Source organism: Plecotus auritus, assembly GCF_963455305.1.
Source record: "Plecotus auritus genome assembly, chromosome: 8".
Classification (NCBI taxonomy): Eukaryota; Metazoa; Chordata; class Mammalia; order Chiroptera; family Vespertilionidae; genus Plecotus; species Plecotus auritus.
Window position 1 is genome coordinate 5,420,576 of NC_137782.1, and position 23,612 is coordinate 5,444,187.

The following is a 23,612-nucleotide window of genomic DNA, read 5'->3' on the forward strand; positions in this document are numbered from 1 at the left end:
TGAAACATTGACACAGTTCCAGTTCCTAACTACTGCCCCCCCCACTCACACACCCCTACACACCTCCCCCCTCCCCACTCACACACCCCTACACACCTCCCCCCTCATACACCCCTACACACCTCCCCCCTCCCCTCACACACCCCTACACACCTCCCCCATCCCCACTCATACACCCCTACACACCTCCCCCCTCCCCACTCATACACCCCTACACACCTCCCCCCTCATACACCCCTACACACCTCCCCCCTCCCCTCACACACCCCTACACACCTCCCCCCTCCCCACTCACACACCCCTACACACCTCCCCCCTCACACACCCCTACACATCTCCCCCCTCATACACCCCCTACACACCTCCCCCCTCCGCCCTCCCCCCTTATACAACCCTACACACCTCCCCCCTCACACACCCCTACACACCTCCCCCTCCCCCCTCATACAACCCTACACACTTCCCCCCTCCCCCCCCACACACCCCTACACACCTCCCCCTCCCCCCTCCCCCCTCATACAACCCTACACACCTCCCCCCTCCCCACTCACACACCCCTACACACCTCCCCCTCCCCTCCCCCCTCATACAACCCTACACACCTCCCCCCTCCCCACTCACACACCCCTACACACCTCCCCCTCTCCCCTCCCCCCTCATACAACCCTACACACCTCCCCCCTCCCCACTCACACACCCCTACACACCTCCCCCCTCCCCACTCACACACCCCTACACACCTCCCCCTCCACCCCAAGGCCGCCATTTGCATTTGTTTCTGCTTTGGCCTGCTAGTCACTCTTCCGTGACAAAGCAGCCAATAGCCATGTTTATGTCCACTTCCTTCTCCCCGAGAAGCAGCACTTCCACAGTGTGTGCACCCTCTTCCCACAGGACAGCCTCGGCCTGCAGGCCACCGCGAGCATGGAGTGCACGCCTCCTTTAGACGTGCCGTGGAGGGCTCCCATAGTGTGGGGGGCTCCCCATAGTGTGGGGGGCTCCCCATAGTGTGGGGGTGACCAGAGCCTCTTCAGCCAGCTCCCCTAGACACTCAGGAGCTTCCATGCGTTGCTCCTGTACACAAAGCCTCCATGAGTAAAGGTGAGACCTGCAGAGCCGAGCCGTGAGGGGAGAAGCCCCCGGAAGGGCTCCTGGGACAGAGCACACAGCGCTGGCCGCCCTGTGACCATCGCTCGGCTGCTCCCTGTGCCTGAGCTCCTGTGCCGGGCAGCCTCACCGAGAGTCGAGGTGAAATTCTGGGGGGTTGCTAATCCGACAACCCAGAACGGGCACTTCGGTTTTCATCTTATGCCTCCCATTGTGAGTGGAGCTGGTCATCTTTCATACAGGACTCTGCCTCTTTCTTAAAAATATATTTTACTGATTTCAGAGAGGAAGGGAGAGAGAAACATCCATGGTGAGAGAGAATCACTGATCAGCTGCCTCCTGCACGCCCCGCACTGGGGATGGAGCCTGCAACCCGGGCCTGTGCCCTGACCGGAATCCAACCGTGACCTCCTGCTTTATAGGTGGATGCTCAACCACTGAGCCACACTGGCCAGGCTCTGGGCTCTTTTTAAACTAAATGTTTCCAGTTGAAGGGATGTAGCCTCACATGCTGTTGTAAGAAATAATCAGAGATCCCTGTACCCGTTTTCCAGCCCTCCTCCCCAAGGTAACATCATGCAATGTTAGTGTGCGATGTCACCCCGCCACAGGAAGATCGACCATCGGCATACAGCACAGTTCCCTACCTTCCTTTTTGTGGGACCTTTTTTATGTGGAAAACATAAACACAACAACAATGAGAAACCCAGATAACCCCAAAAAAGTTCCCAAGAGGAAATAATTACACCATCACACAAAGTCTGCAGAATATTGTATTTCATAAAAGACAATGATAAAAAAGTACAAACATTTCCATGAGAAGCAAAAAAAAAAAAAAAAAAAAAAAAGAATACAAGAAATGACTAGCATTTAATTCAGTGCATTTTATGTAAAAGCCTTTTGGATCTTAATAAATAACCGAATCTTAGGTATACTTTCTCTTTCTGATAAACACCACTATGGCCATTTTAGCTCTCTCAACTGGCTTACTGGCAAATACAAGACAATAAATCTTGAGTGCTAATATGAAAAAAGATACATAAAGAAATATAAGACAAGCAAACACCAAATAAAACAACACAAACTCTGCTTTCTCTCCTATGTAGCCTGCAAAAGAGGGAGAATATTGTATTGCATATTTTTCCATTTTGTTTTAAAGTGGGTATTAATCTCTTGGCTGGGAAAGAAATATAAGCTAGTTTCTAATGCATAATTTTGTATTTACATAACATTGTAAGTACGGTTTTCTTACTGAACACCTTTTCACAAAATACTAACAAAAATTTAGATTTTTAAAAAATATTCATTGAACCCTAATTTTTGGCAAGATTTAAATGACTATCTTCACTATGAATTTGATATAATGTTACAGCAAATGTGAACACTTTTCCTTTTTCTACAAACAGACCCATTAGCCCGGCCAGGGTGGCTCAGTGGTTGAGCATCGACCTATGAACCAGGAGGTGACAGTTCAATTGCTGGTCAGAGCACATGCCGGGTTGCAGGCTGGATCCCCAGTAGGGGGGCGTGCAGCAGGCAGCTGATCAATGATCCTCTCTCATCATTGATGTTTCTCTCCCTCTTCCTTCCTCTCTCTGAAATCAATAAACATTTATCTTGAGAAAACAGGCCCATTAATCAGTTACTTTCTCCAGTTGAAGGCACTGTTACCTTCCCAGTAGTGCCAGAGGGACCTTGTAATAACTCGTATGTCCACATATGAATGCTTCTCGATTTTGAGATGGAGAAATACAATGATGAAGTTATCGGAGGATGTCTTCATTTTAGAAAGGTGTATACTTGCCTGACTTGATTTGTTTAGAAATGAAGCAGTGCTTTATCCGTAGGCATACCTAGCATCCCACCTGGTGGCGTAGGTAAGAACACATGTTCACTAATAGAGCCGCCAAACAAAACTATAAAAAAGGTCATCTGCGTTTGCAATATACTTGTTAGTCTTGTGGAATAGATTTACTAGTATTTGCCGATAATAAAGATAACTGGGCAAAACTCTGTCACTTTTGTTGAAACATATAAATGATTATAGGCAAAAATCAATTTTAAGTCTGCAGTGAAAAAGCAAAATAAAAATAAAAAGACAAAAAGCCAACTAATAAGATGTTTTTCACAGAAGGACATGCCATATTCAAAACTGAAAAAAGCAAAATGTTCATGGCCCACTACTAAAACAAAAATTACTGTTAGACTTAATCCAAAAAAATAAGGCAGATACTAGTAGAACGGAGTTCTCTTGAAACTATAAAATGTATACCAAAATAAAAAGATTTCAAAATGTGGGCAGCTCCACATTAAAAAAATATATGATTTCCTAATAAGACTCAGAAACAGTCCTAATTTCCCCCACAACTAAAATACTTTTAATTAACTTATAGATTAATTATGTTCCTATGCCCCAACTATCTTGTTAGTGACCAACAAATGGTAACTTCCTAATTTACTTTCCTCTATTTCATTGAATTAAACTACATTGACTACGAGACAGAAAATGAACAGATAGACAAATTAAGAATAAATTTACTTTCAGCAGTTTGATTATTCACTATTTTCAGTACAAGCAAAAAAAAAAAAATTAGAGACAAATATTTTGGAAATACTTCTAAGAAAAAAATGTGGAAAACTCTGTTTTGTACCATAACGGAGAGCTATCAGTTTTCTATAAGTACAAGAAATTCACTTATTTTGTGATTTGGTTGGTGATCATTTGTGTTACCAATATGGGCATAGAAAATGCCAACTTCAAAAATTAAACTTACCAAAAAAAATTAAACCTACAACCTGAGATAAATACCATATTTCTATTTTAGGTGAACAATCTCTGAGTCAAATGTTATCCAGACATCTCTCAAATACAGATTTCTATTGTTCCTCATTGTTGTTCAAGATTCACTGTCTAGATAAACAAATTTTTGTTTTGAATTTGTGAAAATACCTTAGGATATTTAACGAATCTTTGGTTAACAATAATTGATAATTTTCAAAGTAAAAATATTGTTTGATTTTGCCATAAAAACTTCATCCAAACTTAAGATAAAGTAATATACTTGATGTCAGGTAATAAGACCTGTTTTCTGAGACGTGCCTTATAACATCAACATATTTAAATAGCTGACTATGTGTTAGAATATAATTCTATTAAATTATGCTTTTAGTGAGGAAATTTCAATAATGAACACCAGAGATGTAATTTCTTAAAACTGAAAAAAAAAATACAGTTTGAATGAAATTGGGCAAGATTAAAAAGAATACCTTCCAAACTTGAATTCTATGAGTCTGAGAATTGAATTTACAATTTATTTTCTACCTACTAAGCATTTATCTTCATAAAAATATAACATTTCATTTCTTATCTAATAGTATAATTCATTTGTATATTATAGGTACTATTAGGTTTTCCATATAACACATTCTTTTAAAAAATTGTTTTGATTTTTTTTTTAAACCAAAAAAATTTTTGGCTCTTCTGAACTGGAAATAATAAAAGTGCTATTCACTATTAACCAAAACCAACAAACAAAAAGTGTGCAAACACACACAACATTGGGAGCGTTTTTTGAGGCACAAAATCCCTGACACTTACACCAGAGGTACAGGAAAAGCATTTAACACGAAGAGGTCCTGGATCTCATGTCACACCACAACTGTTAAGATTTTTCTTGGCATTAGTCATGCAATACGCATAAACATTATGGTTGTGATTTAGCACAATCTGATGAGATTGCAAGCAAGGAAAAATACGGGCAATCCTGGCAGGAATAAAAGCGGCCTGAGCCGTTTCTTCCACCTTCAGGGCCCTAGGAAAGCTGACTTCTCCCCACACGGGGGCTGAAGGTCGCAAGCTCAAAACCAGTGTAACAGTTTACTGCCGCCGTCGGCTGTCCATTACTGACAGTTCCTTCCTGTCACGCAAGGGTTAACCTTTGCTCAGTTTCATAAACGTACACTGTTGGTTCCATGCCAATAAAAAATGTTTTTAAAAGCCCAATAAAGGCATAAGCCATTACATGCAAAACTGCAACACATCTAATTGTTCAACAATTTAAACACATCAACGTACATCCCCTACGTACGAAGGATGTTTCGACAGAAATAAAGCATTCTCTTGAGTTAAAGTATAGGTTTCAGTATAAAAATGTCTCTCTTTGCAGAGCTCTCAACCTCCTGTCTTAGCGAGGGCACCTGGTCTCTGAAGTGCTCACTGTGGGGGGGGGGGCAGGGGGGTCTCGGGATGGGAGGGAGGAGGCTGCTGTACACAACCCCACACTGTGGTCCCCGAGGACTGCCGGCTCCTCTACATGACGGGCCCGGGACACGTCCACCCACTGGCCCCCTTTAAGAGCGCACCCCGCGTTTATGATCAGCATCGCAGTCTAGGTGGCCGTGGAGCGACTTCAATAGTCTTCGATGGGCGCCAACGCTGGCGTGAGGTTCACGGAGATGTTTGTATACAGCCTGTCCACCAGGATGCTGGGCACGTAGATTAAGTTGTTCAGCCCGTCGATGTACTGGCGCTCCTTCGAATACCTTAGCAGCTTGTACCTAGGGTGTTGGAGAGAAAAAGGTAAAGTAAGAGAAACATGTCCGAAAAAGAAACGCTGATGGGGAAAATGCTCAAGGTCATTCTTATGAATGAAAGCACTTAATGTGCTATACAGTCATTGGTTCTCAAACCTAATGAAACACCTCCTTACGCCATCGTTCTAAGGGAGCATTATTACGAGGCTCAAAATGCCACCTGAAAAAATGATTCTGCACCCTTATGACCTAGACCAGTGGTCGGCAAACTCATTCGTCCACAGAGCCAAATATCAACGGTACAACGATTGAAATTTCTTTGGAGAGCCAAATTTTTTAAACTTAAACTTCTTCTAACGCCACTTCTTCCAAATAGACTCGCCCAGGCCATTGTATTTTGTGGAAGAGCCACACTGAAGGGGCCAAAGAGCCGCATGTGGCTCGCGAGCCGCAGTTTGCCGACCACGGACCTAGACACCCTTAAGGGAAAAAAAAGTGTGTTTTTTGCTAAGAAAATACTTTTTTAGTCTAACTAGTTAACTGGGCTCTTTAACAGAACAGAAATATATGTGTGTGTGCAGATACATGTATACTCTTCAAACAAGCACAAAAATGCTTTACTTCTATATAAAAAATGACATCCACAGAAAATGCCCTTCGGAAGTTTTTTTGGGTGCAGCGTGTATTTTAAAGCTTTCACACGTTGAATAAATCTGGAACATGGTCTCTGAAGATGATGTTAAACTTACCGTCCTAAAAACTGGACTTCACCCCGATGATGGTGAGGAATCGATTTGTATTTTCCCAAGTCTCCCTCTGGCCTCGTTACATTATACCCGGCATAGTGAACCCTGCAATACCACACATGCAAATGAAACCATAACATCTGCCATAAACACTGATGATATGAGTTCAATTTAAAATGCAAAAGAATGCTCTAATGGGTGTGTTGTCAATAATTTCAGAAGGCCCTCTTGCGGGGGGTTGGGAGGGCGTTTAGAAACACAAAGTAGGATTTAAGAATCTCAAAACTTTTCCATCCCAAAGCATCTCTTCTTGGGATAGCCAAGTACAAGTTCCTTCCCTATACGAAGACAAGTTATAGGAACTCTGCTGTTAAACTGTTCGTACCGCCACATACCTGTTCCAAAGGTCATCGTCTTCTCCTCCCCAGCCCCAGAAGGCGTTAGGAAAGCCGTTGATCTTCCTAAACTGCGCCACGGTCAGTCCACTGACACCGCCAAAGAACTCTTTATACGGAAGACTAAAAAGAAAGCAGAGCAGAGCATCCTAAAAATGAAACCAGGACAGTGTGCCGCCTGAAATCAAGTCCTCAGTCTTCTATGTGCTTGTGAAATAGACCGCTGCTTCCCAAATAAACGATGATGCTGCTTAAATCACATTCTGGGAAATGGAAAGTAGCCCTAGATACAAAACACTTTCACATTCTAGTGAAACACATACACCTGAATGCATCTGTTCGGGAAGACACTTGTGGGAACTGACATTCCATATTTAGTACCGTTACTTTATAATACTCAAAATCCGGTGTTCAAAAATTATTTTTACAGCAAAGTGAACTTAATTAAGTCCTACCAATAACTGTCGATGGGATGTTAGATGTTGCCAAGCTAATAAAATTTTCTAAATCAATAAAATGTAATTCTAAATGCATTATTTATTATATAGACCAGGACACGTGTATATTAGTAAAGACAAGTCTAGTATTTAATTTTAAAATGACAAGCTGCCTATACCTATAATATATCTGTTTGGATTATAGCCCCCAAATACTCATTAGTATTTACAAACACATTTATTTTTAATGCACTAATATTTAGAGAAATTACATTTTATTAAGATACTAGAGGCCCGGTGCACAAAATTCGTATGGGGCGGGGCAGGGTGGGGGGGGGTTCCCTCAGCCCAACCTGCACCCTCTCCAATCAGGATCCCTCTCACAATCCGGGACCACTGGCTCCTAACTGCTCACATGCCTGCCTACCTGATCGCCCTTAACTGCCCACCCTGCTGGCCTGGTCACCCCCAACTGCCCCCCCCTGCCAGCATAGTCGCCTCCAATTGCCCCTCCGCCAGCCTGGTAACCCCCAACTCCTCCCCCCTGCTGGCCTGGTCGCCCCTTAGTGCCCCCCCTGCCAGCCAGGTCGCCCCTTACTGCACCCCCTGCCGGTGTGGTCGCCCCCAACTGCTCCCCCTGCGGGCCTGGTCGCCCCACGCAGCCTGCTACTCCGTCATTTGGTCATCCCTCACTAACTCCCCTGCCGGCCTGGTCGCCCCACGCAGCCTACTACTCGGTCATTTAGTCACCCCCTCACTAACCCCCCTGCCGGCCTGGTCACCCCACGCAGCCTGTTACTCAGTCGTTTAGTCGCCCCTCACTAAGCCCCCTGCCGGCCTGGTTGCCCCACACAGCCTGCTACTCAGTCGTTTGGTCGCCCCTCACTAACCCCCCTGCCGGCCTGGTCGCCCCACGCAGCCTGCTGCTCGGTCATTTGGTCGCCCCTCACTAACCCCCCTGCCGGCCTGGTTGCCCCACGCAGCCTGCTACTCAGTCATTTAGTCGCCCCTCACTAACCCCCCTGCCGGCCTGGTCGCCCCACACAGCCTACTACTCAGTCATTTGGTCACCCCTCACTAACCCCCCTGCCGGCCTGGTCGCCCCATGCAGCCTGTTCGGTAGTCTGTTTGGTTGTTTCAGATGTGATAGCTGTTTAGCCTTTTATATATATAAATAACTGACATATAACATGGCATTACTTTTAGGTGTTTAACAGATATCTACACTAATCTACACTAATAAAAGAGAAACATGCTAATTGACTGTACCTTTGCGACACCCACCAGCCAATCAGGAGTGAGTATGCAAATTAATCCAACAAAGATGGCAGGTTAATTTGCATATGCAGGCGCCAAGCGGCCAGGGCCGGGGTGGGACGTTTGCGTCATTGCCATGGCGACGATGCAGGCATTCCACACTACCCCAGCCGCTTGGGGCCTCTGGGCAGTGTGGGAAGGCGGAAAGGCAGCTCTGGCCAGAGCGAAGGCGGTGCCAGCAGCCAGAGGAAGGAAGGCCCATTCTTGCACGAATCTTCGTGCATCGGGCCTCTAGTATGTATATGTTGCAAAGTAAGTCTAGTTAACATCACCATACATAATTAGAAAATTCTTTCTTCTTTGTGATGAGGATCTACTCTCTCAGCAACTTTCAAATACTCAAGAGTATTGTTAACTCTAGTCCCCATGCTGTCCGTTACCTCCCAGAACTGATTCATCTCAGAACTGGAGCTTGGACCTTTGACCCCTTTCACCCACTTCACCGCCTCCCTCCCCCGCAACCTCTAGCAACCACCATTCTGTTCTCTGCATCTAAGAATTCGGTTTTTTTAGATTCCACATAAAAGTGAAATTACACAGTACTTGTCTTTCTCTGACAAATGGCTATATTCTTAAATTTGGATTTTATTTTCCTTACCTTTCCCTAACTCACAGAGCAAGGACTCTGTCTAAGTTATTCATTTACATGTAGACTGGATTTCTGATCCTGAGGTAGCACCCTAGACTTGTAGACCTGGATCATCCTTGTGGCCCCAACTGTGCGACTGGGAGCACATGCTGGAGCCATCCCAGGGCCAGGCCACGGTGGAGGGCGGGGCCAGAAAGCACGCCATGCCTGGCACCTGACACCCGAGCTGAAGGAAATGTGGCCGGAACTCGAGCACAGTTGCCTCAGAGAAAGGGAGAAGGATTTCACTTCTTGTTGAAGCAACTCCTGCCCCATTCCCTGTGGGGAAGCAGTGCTGTCTGCCGGCTGGGACGACGGAGCGGGCAGCTCCCGCATGGAGCCCTCGGGCTGCAGAGAAAGCAAGCGTGGCTCTAGCCTGGGCCAAAGGCGCCCCAGACAGCAACAGCAACATGTACCCCAAAGCCAGCCAGGGTGTCCCAGGTGACCTCGGGAGGCTCACACTTGGGAGTTAGGATTCTAGTAATAACACTGGGTGGGATGCAAGAGGCTCAATAAGCCGTTATGGCACATTTGTGTTTCCCACACCAGTCGCATCATCCGTGCCCAGGCGAGTGGTCTGGGAGAATCCTGAGATCAGTAGATAGGTTAGATATGTACGTGTGTGTGTGTGTGTGTGTGTGTGTGTGTGTGTGTGTGTGTTTATTGACATGTCTGAATTGGTAAGCACTTTAATTCCACTTATTGTTCTGCTTAAGTGGAAACAACCAACTAGACTATACCCAGAATGGGCAAAGACTAGATAAAATGAAGGCACAATAGATTGAAGAGTAGAAAACAGAAGTTCATCAAGCAAAAGCCCAGCCGTGTTTCTCTTACACCGTCCACAGGGGAAGACGCTAACTGAGGCCTTCGCTCTCTGGCCGGAGCCCTGAGTACATGCATTCCTGCTGGGCAGAGGGGCGCCCCCGGCTTCGTCCAGGGCTGCTGGCCGCGCTACCTGCCATTCCCCCGCCGGCCTGCCCCTCCCGGAGCTGGCGTTCCCACTGCCATCCAATCTTCCAAGTTCCCTGCCAACCCTGGGATTAGTCTAGGTAGATATGAATATTTTATTCATGAGAAATTAATATTGCCAAGTAAAAACAGATAATTCAGAATTCTCAGTGTTTATGACCTTTATGATATTCTTCAGTGAAAACCAATCACACTGAATCCACTCTGACTCGAGCAGGCTGACCCAAATTGTTCCAGAAGTGCTGAGCGCCATATCCGGAACCTGAATGACCTTCCCAGGTGACGCCAGACGTGGAGTTCAGAAACTGTGCTGTTAGGGAAAGGCTGTCTATAAGTGCAACCAAAAGCCATTCTTTGCCCATTTTAGTGCCGTTTCTCCCGGTCAGGCCATTGCCTCTCTCTACTCCAGGGGTCCTCAAACTTTTTAAACAGGGGGCCAGCTCACTGTCCCTCAGACTGTTGGAGGGCCAGACTATAGTTTAAAAAAACAACTATGAACAAATTTCTATGTGCACTGCGGGCCCGGGACGCGTCGGCTGCCAAGCAGAACAGGCAGCGGCACCCAGCAGGCCGGATCAATGTCCTCGGCGGGCAGCATGTGGCCCGCGGGCCGTAGTTTGAGGACGCCTGCGTCTACTCTGTAGGTCGGGCAGCAGGCAACCTGTGGCACAGGAACCGCCTCCCCTGTTCCGGTGGCTTCCTCTCCTCTCCACTTCCACGAGCCAATGAGAACCGTGGTGTCTTCCCCAGATTAGACGGGCACGCTTTCCTGTCCATCTAGGGTTCCGTCACGGCAGCCCACTGAATGGGAGAATGTATTCGCCAATGATACATCTGATAAGGGCTTAATATCCAAAATTTATAAAAAATTCATATACCTCAACACCAACACACACACAATCCAATTAAAAAATGGGCAAAGGACCTCAACAGACACTTCTCCAAAGAGGACATACAGAAGGCCAAGAGACATATGAAAAGATGCTCTGTGTCACTCATCATCAGGGAGATGCAAATTAAAACCACAGTGTGCTATCATCTCACACCTGTCAGAATGGCTACCACCAATAAATCAACGAGCGCGGGCGAGGATGCGGAGAAGAGGGAGCCCTCGTGCCCCGCTGGTGGGACTGCAGACTGGTGCGGCCTCCGTGGAGAACGGCATGGAGCTTCCTCGAAACATTCAAAATGGAACTCCCATTTGACCCACTTCTGGGTTGATATTCGAAGAAACCCAAAACACGAATTCAGAAGAATATGTCCACCCCTATGTTCACTGCAGCATTACTTACAAAAGCCAAGAACAGAAGCAGCCCAAGTGTCCAAAATACACAAGTGGGAAAAAAAAAAAGTTGTGGTACATACGGGTATACACACAAAAATATTCCTCAGCCATAAAAAAGAACAAAGTCTTACCACCTGTGACAGCATGGATGGACCTAGAAGGCATGATGCCAAGTGAAATAAGTCAGCCAGAGCAAGACTAACCCATGACTCTGACCCCCGCTCCCTGTGCCGACGGGCTGGGATTGAAGATGCTCCTTGGGCGTTGAACCGTCTCAGACACCGACACGTATGACGATGCCGTTTCGGTGACGGGATTCTGCAGGGATGCCACACAGCATCAGGAACGCTGCGCGGTACTTACATGTACATGTATTTATCCAGCTTCGCCGCAAAATGCCGAGGCATCTCCCCGCAGCCGTAATAGTTGCGGTCGTTTTCGGGCAGGTGGTCCACGTCGTGGAAGATCACGCAGTCCCACGCACGGTCCCGCGTGGCCTCCTGGAAGCCCACGTTGAAGAGCATGGCGCGGTTGAAGGGCTGTGAGCCGGTCTGCACGGGGAGACAAACAGAAAGGCCACGCGGGCCGGGTCGCCTGGCTTTGCTCTCAAGTTCCCTAGCGCGGTGAATCACGGCCCAGTAATAACACGTCTGCGTCCGTGTGAAACAGTACACACGTCAGGGTTTTCAAATATCCACCTGAATTTACTTGCATTATTTCACGCGCTGGTCAATTACAAGACAACGTCATTATCTAGGCCCCTGGGTGAGCAACACGTTTACGATATGACAGCATTCCTGCTTCTGTTCTACGTCAAGTATCAGGATGTAGATTATTTCTGAGTTTCGGTTGCTCACATCTTTTCTTTTCTTAGATGTCTTCTATTCCCACCAAGGTCTCCATTTTTTTATATCTTTACGCTCCCTTTGGTTCGATCGGTTTTGTCTCCGCGGGTGGAGGCTTCCAGCAAAATCTGAGACCCTCGGCTGCCCATTTGTGTTTGGAAGAAAGGCGCTGAAAAGCCGCGGGGAACGGCCACCTCTGTATGTGAGGCTGGTGGCAGCCACTCAGCTCAAACACACACGCCACACGTACAGCACGCGTGTGCGTGAGCAAACCCCTACACGGAACTAAAACCACACCCGCTCCTCGGTTCTCCACGCCCAGGCTCAGCCAGCGGCGAGCGAGGCCCTTGTGCGGGACGAACCCCGGCAGCACTGTTCCCCGTCTCCCCTGTTCACACCGCACACCCACGCACCAGCAGATCCCATCACCTCGAAAGCCATGTCGCCCACCCCAACCACTGCCCACCTCCTCCCGCAGCAGCCAAGTCAGCACCCTTCCTAGCTGACAACCGCACAGCTTCCTGACTGTCCTCCTCTAGCCTGGGCCCCTCAGTCCATCCTCTGCACAGTCAGCATATTTTTTTTTAAATATATTTTATTGATTTTTTACAGAGAGGAAGGGAGAGAGATAGAGAGTTAGAAACATCAATGAGAGAGAAACATCGATCAGCTGCCTCCTGCACACTCCCTACTGGGGACGTGCCCGCAACCAAGGTACATGCCCTTGACCGGAATCGAACCTGGGACCTTTCAGTCCGCAGGCTGACGCTCCATCCACTGAGCCAAACCGGTTTCGGCACAGTCAGCATATTAAAGCGACCGTTAGATCATGCCATTCCTCTCCTCGAAACCCTCCGAGCCTCCCAGTCGCGTGTGGAATAGCCCAGGTCCTCCCCTTGGCGGGTTACGTGCTTCATTACCTGCTTCTCACCCCGATTTCCTCCCTGACATCCCCTTCCACTCATTCCTCCAGCAACACTGACCCCATCGCGCATGCACTCCGCACGTCTCCTGTCAATGCACATCCCCCAACATCAGCACAGCGCCTTGCTTGACATCGCTCAGGGCTGCCCCAACCTCACCTCCGCCGGGAGGCCTTCCCTGAATGCTCTGCTAAGGGGGGTGCCCGCGGTCCATCTGACTCCTGACTTCCAGAAACGTGTCCAAACCTCCCCACTACTTCCATCGCGTTGTCCTTGCGGTTCAATACCTCCTTACCAAGTGCTTTCTTTCACTCTCATGTTGGGCGTTTAGAGGGGAGAAGGGTGAATGTGTGTGCAATCTTCCACATTTAACGAGGAGCTCTGAGCTTCCATTTTAGCGCTTCTGGGCACCGGCCCAGCAGGAAAATTACCCCTCTGTTTCCTATGTGGTAGCGATGCCACACGCCTCAGTACGCCAGCCTGAATTAACATCGATCGAGGCTGAGGTTCCGGCTGAAGAGCTTTGAGAAATATGGATCTCAGTCGCTTTGCAAGGGTTCCTTTGTCGCACACGTGAAATGACTTAACGATGCTGGACTCTTGGGAGAATAGGCCTTTCGAAATGTAGAAGCAGAAACTCACCTCCCAACTCACTACGGAGACTAAAGCTTCGGAAAAGGAAGCTGGCGGCTGGCAAAGCTCACCTAGCAGCACACAGCTATGGGGCTATCGTGGAAGTAGCTAAAGGTTCTACTTGCGATCCGGTTTTAGAAAATCAATTTTCATCGTAGAGATGGTTGCCTAAAAATGTACCTATGCACCCTGCACTATAGGATCACCAGCTGCACAGGGAACAAGCCTTCCAGGAGGCTATGCATACAGAGAAGCATACACTGTATGAAAAACCAAGGGCTTCCAGAGAAATAACTAGAGGCAACAGGCTAAGAGCAAGAAATTAAAAGAAAAAAAAAGAGTAAATGATTTCCTAGAATATAAACCACATAGGAGCTGGCAGAATACACTCACTATGACAATCGGAGGAATGAAATTTGAGTACTTTCTACCTCCGAAAACCAGCATCTAATAACATAAAATAGGTCACTTCCTGTCTACTGATATATAAGGAAATACATTTTTAGTCAGGTTGAGTGTGAGTAAAAAAGAAATGGAAAAATTGGAATAAAATGACTTCATCAGTGTCAAAACCAGAAGTATCCAAATGATATGTATTTGAAACACAAATGTACAGTTTTAGCAATGCTATGTAGAAATCAGAGGCGAAATTCAGCAGGTGCCCTAATGTTTGGGAGCCGGGGTGGGGGAAAGACCAGAAAGAAATCAAAGATGGCATTTTAAGTCTAAAACTAGGTAACTACAGAAGCAGGAAAAAAGAACAAGTATGGGAAAGATCTCAAAGGGCTTCAAATAAGACAAAAGGAATTGTGAATATAAAATACTGAGGCAAGAGAAATATTTAGAGAGAAAAATTAGCTGGTAATACAAAGAAGAGAGAAGCCAATATTTAGTTTAATAGGTAAGAAATAATATGAGAAAAATGCTAGGAGTACATCAACAGGTAAATGGATTAACAAAATGTCGTATATGTGCCACTACCAGTTCCCTCCAAAATTCAATTATATCTAAATATAAAACCAAGCATTTTCGTTACCTGGCTAACCTGAAGCTAAATATTTTTAACCCCACCACATCTAAGAGTGTCTTACGTTCTAGGAGACTTGGTTACCATTTTGAAAAACACCCTCACCTGTTCGATGACATAAAAGGCAAATTCCAGCCGCTGTTTCTGGAGCATTGGAATCAGATGCAAGAAAAAAATTGGCAGGTGTTCGTGGCGATTACGGAAAGGGATGAGAACTGCCACCTGGGAAGCAAAACAGTCACGTGTCAGTAAGAGAGCAGCAGCGCTGGAGGCAAAAGCAAGCACCAACCCTCACACACGTACGATGCTGTCAAAGCCACACCCTATGAGTCTTCTCAACGGAGACCTAACCCTGAGCAAAAACAGACGTGGCCCTTGCCGTCGCCACCTGGACCCTGGGAGCCTGGGGCGGTTCCAAGGCGTGTGGTCATTATCCTAGGAGCACCAGGAGGAGTGGTGGGAAGATTGAAAAACCCTGATAAAATCAGATGTGGTGATGGCAGAGACTGGATGATAGAAAGAGTTGATTACAGAAAGCCAAAAATGGACTGGGAGACGGTTTGGAAATCAACGCCATAGTTGAGGCGAGAGGTGATGACAGCTTGACCGGAGGGAAAGTTGAAGAAGAAGAGAGGTGCATGTTGTTTTGAAACATTAGCTGGTAATACAAAGGTCAATAGACCTTTAAAAGGTCAATAGACAGGATTTGTTTATGGATGAGGTGTGAGAAGTGAGGGAGAGGGATATGTCAAGAGTCGCTTCTAGCCCGGCCCGTGTGGCTCAGTGGTTGAGCGTCAACCTATGAACCAGGAGGTCATAGGTTTGATTACCAGTCAGGGCCCATGCCTGGGTTGCGGGCTTGATCCCCAGTAGGGGGCATGTAGGAGGCAACCAATCGATGATTCTCTCTCATCATTGATGTTTCTATCTGTCTCACCCTCTCCCATTCTCTCTCTGAAATCAATAAAAATATATTTTACAAAAAAGTAACTTCTAGGTTGTAAAGCAGATCATAAATAGTAACCTTAGGGTGTTTAAACTGAATTTAAGAGAGATACCACTTAAGTATCTATTATCCTACACGTGGCTTATCTGGCCTAAGGTATTTTTAAGCAATATAAGAGATGTGTCCTGGAATATACATGAAGTTTTATCATTACATTAATATATTTTTCATTTAATCAAAATGCACAATTAAATTCTGCTACATTTTATGTTTTTTTCAGTGGCAAGATAATATTCAGGTTAAAATAAGATTATGTTTAAAAAGCTTAACAAAAAGATCATGTAAGCAGCACAGACAACAGAGAAATTTGTCCTTGATAAATCAATTTGTTCATAAGTCCCCCCAAAAAAGAAAGAAATATATTGTATATGGAAATTAAAATGGTTTCTCAGCAGATCAATTTTTTTGTCTAACAATAAAAAAACAACAACATTTATTGGAACTATCAAAATCAAGACTCGAAAACCCCACAGATATAAAATGTGTTAATATAACATAAGAATATGTGAGTAATTGTCAATCAGCACAACTCAAATACTCTATTTTCTGGATCCAAACTTTGTCATACCAGCCAACTCACCCTAAAACTCAGTTTGCCCTTGAAACAGCTGAAATGTTTCCTAAACATTACTTTCTTAGCAATTTCTGAGCTAAACTGGCTTGAGCATAATTGTAAATTTTCTAATAAAATCCGAAATTAAAATAACTTTTCTATACATTATAAATTCCAAAATCATTACATTTTCAAAGAACATAACAGTCAAACTATATCTAATTAAAATTTGTGTCGCTCTACATTCTGGATTTTTAAACACAATCTAAACTGGCTATTATAAAAAGTTATTTAAGAACATTAAATCTGGGACTTACTAGAATTTCACATCCAAGTAAATTTCACGAACAAATAAATAAGTGTAATAACTGGGAGTGCTAGGTTTAGGACCTAATGCTACCTGTAAAATCAGGGCATGGCATTAGATACAGCCAATAAAAACAAAGAGTAACATTCATTTGTGTATTTTACATTACCAGGATCATAGATGAGAGAAATTTTTTTTTATTAAGGTATTATATGTGTACATATCTTACCATTGCCCCCCACCCCACTCCCATACATGCCCTCACCCCCCAATGTTTTGCATTCGTTGGTTACTCTTATAAGCATGCATACAAGTCCTTCAGTTGATCTCTTATTTCCCCCACCTGATGAGAGAAATTTTTAAATTCTTAAAATGATTTTACTTAGAGCAAACGGGATGGTTTAGTCAAATTAAAGGTGTCTAACCCAGGAACTCCACCACTAATTTTCCCTTCATGCTGACGGAATGGCAGAGAACGGCGGTGCCGAGGCTGATGTTTTCATGCTCGCTTTGTCTTACACAGGATTTGCTAAGTGGTAGGAACTAAAGTGGTCCTGGGACCCTGCCAACCCCACCTTGGATCCCATTCCCTTTTGGTTTATCCCTAGGGTACCTCCTGGCTTATGAATTTGAGCCACAAAACTGCCAGAGCAACCCCCATCCACATCCCTTCATCTCCGCTCTCTTCTCTCCCCACCCGCCCCCACACACACACACACTAGGGCTCCTGCGGGTGCTGGGCTCTCCCTGCTGGCTGGGCACTCCCCGGTGGGCTGCAGTGTCCATTAGCAGTGTATCCTAGCAACCTCCAAACCAATACAACTCCCAAAGCAGGTCAGGGACCCTGGGTTACTCTTAGGATAGGAAATGGCTATCTACATTAATAAAAGAGAAATATGCAAATTGACCGTCACTTCACGACGCCCACCAGCCAATCAGGAGTGAGTATGCATATTAACCCAACAAAGATAGTGGCGGTCCCGCCCCCCCAGCCGCTCTGGGCATCTGGGCAGCATGCATGCAGGCACGGAACGGCCAGGCGGGGCGGGACGCCTGCTATGAGGGGGGGCGGGGGGCAGGGGGAGCTACAGGAGCGGCGCTTTGGCCGGAGCGAAGACTGAAGGCGGCAGCCAGAGCGAAGGCCTGGGTCCTGGAGGAAAACCCGTGCCGGCAGCCGGGGGAAGGAAGGCCTATTGCATGAATCTTCGTGCAGCGGGCCTCTAGTATAAAGATAAGAGAGAAAGGAATGAGACAGTGAGTGCCGGTCCCCACCACAGACCTGCTCTGAAGTGCAGCAGGGTGGCGTCAATGGGCCATAAGAGCCGTTAAGGCGAGTTACAGATATAAGGGAGAGGCTGTGGAATAGTTCCAGAGTCCCTATTTCTAAAAGCCCATGTCACGTAAATACAATTAGGCTGAGTGATGCGTTAAACATAGAAGAATAAACAACGGTCAAGTCACAGCCCTTAATGCAGTCATTTCTTCAATGAGGCATTTAAAATATCAAGGGTTGTTTTTCTCTTTCATCTTATGAGGAATCTGAGAATGTCCTAAGTGTCCCGGCAAATTCAAATAAGCAAAACTGTTGTTTTAAAATAGCAAAGCAATGTCCACGTTTGAATGAGACAGTTTTGAAAAATAACTGAGTATGAATGGTGTGCCCAACGCAAAGTTTTTGTTAAAATAAAGCTGAACAGAATCTTCACACTTCCCTCAGCCCGTCCCTTCTGGCGGCTGCAGACTGACGTTCCCGATGGTTTACAATTTACTGCCTGGAGAAAGCCCTGCGTGTTCTGTGATCGGTTATCTCAAGCGCCCACAGCCTTGGTTCGGGACGTTCTTCCTTAGCTGTGCCCTGATCTGCTGGTGAGCCCGTCCTGCGGATGCATCCCCGGCGGCCACGGAGAACATCTGCTCATCCCCCCCTGCAAACACACTTCATCACTCATGACGCCGCAGCCCCCGTTCAAGCACAATTACCCCTTCAGCCCCTCCCACCAAAACCACGGACCTGACGCGTCTGAGCCTCTGTTATTCTTCCCGGCCTGTTCTCTCCTGTACCAGGAAGAGATGGGTGCATAGCTGTCCCCACCTGTTGGCGTCCCACTTTTAAACTCCCAGCAGTCCCAGCTGTGGTGGCCCTGGAGGACACGGCCCCACACCTGGCCCCTGAGAGGTGCTAGCCACCTGCCCCTCATCCCCGCCCCCCCCCCCCGCCCCCGATTCAGGTCCATCACGTCCGCCTCCTCCGTGTTCCAGTGCCTCCAGGGCTCCTCAGACAGGAGGCACGTGATAGGAAAGCAGCTCTTGTCCCTTCCCACACCAGAACCGGGAGGCCTGGGGACTGAAGGCCGCAGTCTCTGTTATTACAAACCCCAGGTGGCTCTGAGGCAGGTGGCAAGGACCCATCGGGGCGCCTGGGACTGGCAAGGGGACCCCAGGCCTCTGCGGAGATGACAGCTTCCGGCAGCTGCCTGGCCCTCCGAGTCTGTGGGGTTTAGACCATGTCGCCCGGCTCCCCCTGACCCCACGTGGAAAGGCGATGTCCCAGGCGCACACTCCATCCTCCATCTCCTGGAGAAACAGCATCCCCCCCGCCTGCTCAGACGTGCCAGGAACGGCTGAAATCCCTGGTCTGAGAGCTCAGCCCCCATGAACTCGCCGTTAGCTAATTGATTTTTTACGTGTTTTCTTTAAAGGACCTCAAATGTTAAGCATCAAGTTAGTAGCAATGTTTACCATAAATCTAGTTATTTCTGCTCTCCCCGTCCCCTCAGCTCTGCTGCCAGGCTCGAATGGGACACTATTAGAATGTAACTGGCAGGGAGGAGGGGTCACTTAATTAACTAACTATGGCAAGGACAGGCCACCTCTGAGTGATCCCCGAACTTCCTCTCACGCCTTTGGCTGAATACCTCGGAACCAGAGACTGTATTCTCAGCAGGATCTGCGCAAAGCTGACATAAAAGCAGCATCACCATGCCGCTCCTAAATAAACAAGCTGATGTTTAGATCCCTCCGTTTGCTTGCTCCCAGGAACTCCACTGTCAGTACCGTTGTCCACTGACTCGCGGGGACAACACTGAGAGCCTGCTAGAATCTCTCAGTCGAAACTCCCTATGTGCGTCTACCTGTCTGCTGGAAAGTGAGAAGGAAACAAACCAGAACATTTGAAGTCCAATGTCTGATGTGGAGCACTGGAGAACAGACAGGAATACTTCGGTCTTTCTAGCCCCAAATTACCCCCTGCGATGCCACACAGCACACACCCAAGGGCCGCCCCGAGCCCACACGCGTGTATGTGTGAGGACCCCTCCCTGCTAACCCACAGCCTGCGACTGAGTGCGCTCGCCTTCATACAATCCAACATACACGGTCATCACCCACGTCAGAAGAACAATGCATTGCCCAGGACATGTTTAAAAAGCGGGAGGCGTAGAAAGTGGGCCACATTACATAGACCAGCGGCCGGCAAACTCATTCGTCCACAGAGCCAAATACCAACAGCACAACGACTGAAATTTCTTTTGAGAGCCAAATTTTTTTAACTTAAACTTGTTCTAACGCCACTTCTTCGAAATAGACTCGCCCAGGCCGTGGTATTTTGTGGAAGAGCCACACTCAAGGGGCCAAAGAACCGCATGTGGCTCGCGAGCCGCGGTTTGCCGACCACTGTCCTATGCTATTTTCCAGATCAGATTTGGTTAATAGATGAATCTTTCCAAATTTCATGATTGATTTTCCTCCCATTGTATATATCAGTGGTCGGCAAACTGCGGCTCGCGAGTCACATGCGGCTCTTTGGCCCCTGGAGTGTGGCTCTTCCACAAAATTCCACGGCCTGGGCGAGTCTATTTCGAAGAAGTGGCGTTAGAAGAAGTTTAAGTTTAAAAAATGTGGCTCTCAAAAGAAATTTCAATCGTTGTACTGTTGGTATTTGGCTCTATTGACTAATGAGTTTGCCGACCACTGGCATAGGACAGTTAGTGGAATAGAATGCTTCCCCAAAATTTGTGCTGGAATTCCTTTAAGCAGCCTTACAACTGAACGAGGCGTTTGTTTGTCTCATAAACTCAATGCAACAAAGCTGGGTTTAGTGCTTGCCGTATGCGGGGTGGGGAAAAGTAGGTTACGGCTGTAATACTAATAACACAAGAATTCATAATAATACAAGAATAAACCCCGTTTCGCATACTCACAACTGTAAGCCTACTTTTGCCCACCCCAGATAGGCCAACATGCTCCAAGGTTAGGGGTGCAGATCTAAAAGAGACACGTCCCCCAAACACGAAGGCTCAAGGCCAATTAAGTAAAGGACTTTTATCATAAGCTTAACAGCACAGAATCCTCCTTCCCAGCAGTGATACAGTTTCTGTACACCAAAAACCCCACAAGCATTTCAGCAGAATACTGAGATTTCAAGAGAAGCTGCAAACCACTCCCAGGTCAAGGTGACATCACAGTCCTTCAGGACACCACACCTGACTTAATCACACGTAGTTTTCAGTTGACTTGCGTCAATACCACTTCCTCCTCGACCATAAAAACACCACATGGCTGTGCATTTAACCGATTTCATGGCATCGAGAGCACGTCGCTGCTTGCTCTCAGTGGTTTTCTATTACGGTGTTTTTAAGCAGCAAAGGCCGGCTCTCCCTCTTACCGTTTTTCAAATAAAACATTAAGCAGAATTCCAACATGACAAGATAAAAAGTTTGTACTCTGGCTCAGCCGGCGTGGCTCAGTGATTGAACGTCGACCTATGAACCAGGAGGTCACAGTTCAACCCCCAGTCAGGGCACAGGCCCGGGTTGTAGGCTCGATCCCCAGTGGGGGGCGTGCAGGAGGCAGCCGATCCATGATTCTCTCTCATCATGGATGTTTCTCTCTCTCTCTCTCCTTCCCTCTCCCTTCTTCTCTGAAATCAATAAAAATATATTTAAAAAAGAAGTTTGTGCTCTGCCTTCTGAAACAAGAGGGGAAGAGCCCAACGCAGGGGTCCTCAAACTTTTTAAACGGGGGGCCAGGTCACTGTCCCTCAGACCGTGGGAGGGCCGGACTATAGTTTAAAAAAAAAACTATGGACAAATTCCTATGCGCACTGCGGGCCCGGGACGAGTTGGCTGCTAAGCAGGACAGGCAACGGCACCCGGCGGGCCAGATCCATGTCCTCGGCGGGCCGCATGTGGCCCGCGGGCCGTCGTTTGAGGACGCCTGGCCCAACGCTCTCCGTTCTGTCTTTCAGGGACGTCTGAGCGGCCTCTTTAGAATTCTGGGCGCGGAGGAACAGAGCTTGACAACCCCAAGGTTGGACCCACGTGGAAACCAGGACATTACTATCCTCCCCGCGCGCTGGCACCGGCTCCCGGACCTGGAGGGGCCGTGCCTCAGGGGTCAGTAAGCACTAGGGACAGGGGGTGCAGGAGGCAGAGCAGCCACGGGCTCTCTCCCAGACAGAACAGAACCGCCATGGATCTCTAAGACTGACAACGCGTGAGCACACACTTCGTACACGCGTAGGTGCAGTGACAGCCTTCCCGAGTCACACACTCTCAAATCGCATTAGAACTGCGAACACCTATGCACTCAATAGAGAAGTGTTGATTTCTGAAACCCACCCAGACCTGAAGCTCCTTCCCGGTGTATTCGGAACCAAGCGCACGCCCCCTCGGAGGCACAGCAGCATCGCCTTGCCCCTGAGACACCGTGCCTCACCTTCCACCGGGGCTTGCAGTCCTTCGGTGTCCAGTGTCCGCCTGGCTCAATATCTACATCCTTGGAGAAGCGCTGATGGATGTCATCAAAACTGACTTCACTTACGTTGACATTGAGAAATCCCCCTGGAAGGTCAAGAACATGAAGAACGGTTTTAATATTTTTTTGCCTCCGAGATGAAGTAAGAGAAGCCAGCCATCAGTAGGGTAAGCGGCATAACTTCGTTGCCAGAACAGTACGGTTTGTTCCTGTTAACACCACATAATCGTTAATATCACCCCCTTTCGATTTTAGTTTGCATGATAAACTATAGGGTCCCACTATCATTACCGTTAGTAAATCGACCTACACAAAAAAATCAACATTTTTAACTTTTGGGTTTTGTTTTTTTTTTTTTGGTTTTGTTTTTTATTGATTTTTTACAGAGAGGAAGGGAGAGGGATAGAAAGTTAGAAACATCAATGAGAGAGAGACATCGATCAGCTGCCTCCTGCACGCCCCCTACTGGGGGTGTGCCCGCAACCCAGGTACATGCCCTTGACCGGAATCGAACCTGGGACCCTTCAGTCCGCAGGCCAACGCTCTATCCACTGAGCCACACCGGTCAGGGCTAACTTTTTGGTGTTGAGTAGTGACTATTTTCATAGCCTTAGGGACGTGTTTGCATGTCATGACAACTTGGCATATTTGCAATTGAACAGCTACTCGAGTACGGAAACGTTATGTTTAATTTCAACACAGTCCACATAGGGGACCCAACGGCAGCACAAGAGAGGCCATTCATGAAGCAGCCAGACTGACCAGAAGCTGTCGACGGGAGAAATTGTTTGACTTCCCTGTGCCTCGGTTTCCCCGTGGGTGAATGGCGGTGGTAATGCCTGCCTCCCCAAGGGGTTGCACCCATTAGATGAAACAGAGTGTGCGGCCAAGGGAGTGTCAGCACAAAGGTACACACTCACAAATGTCAGCCACTATTACTGCCATGTTTAAGAAAGTCTGCAAACACAACTCTGCACGTTTTTTTAAAGATTTTTATTTTTATTTTTAGAAAGAGAGGAAGGGAGCCGAAACTGGTTTGGCTCAGTGGATAGAGCGTCGGCCTGCGGACTGAAGGGTCTCGGGTTCGATTCCGGTCAAGGGCATGTACCTTGGTTGCGGGCACATCCCCAGTAGGGGGCGTGCA

General features: G+C 47.2%; 1 protein-coding gene across 2 annotated transcripts in view; it reads right to left on the minus strand.

The window, feature by feature from the left end:
• Nucleotides 1–3,624: 3,624 nt before the first annotated feature.
• Nucleotides 3,625–23,612, minus strand: part of B4GALT6 (beta-1,4-galactosyltransferase 6) — a 57,282-nt gene continuing 37,294 nt past the window's right edge. For both annotated transcript variants that reach the window (XM_080685961.1, XM_080685960.1), the window contains 6 exons: nt 22,430–22,554; nt 14,954–15,070; nt 11,784–11,971; nt 6,782–6,904; nt 6,390–6,491; nt 3,625–5,664 (listed from right to left, as the gene is read on the minus strand). In XM_080685961.1, coding sequence (XP_080542087.1) covers nt 5,517–5,664; nt 6,390–6,491; nt 6,782–6,904; nt 11,784–11,971; nt 14,954–15,070; nt 22,430–22,554 — 803 coding nt within the window. In that variant the 3' untranslated portion in view covers nt 3,625–5,516. The remainder of the gene's footprint in view (nt 5,665–6,389; nt 6,492–6,781; nt 6,905–11,783; nt 11,972–14,953; nt 15,071–22,429; nt 22,555–23,612) is intronic.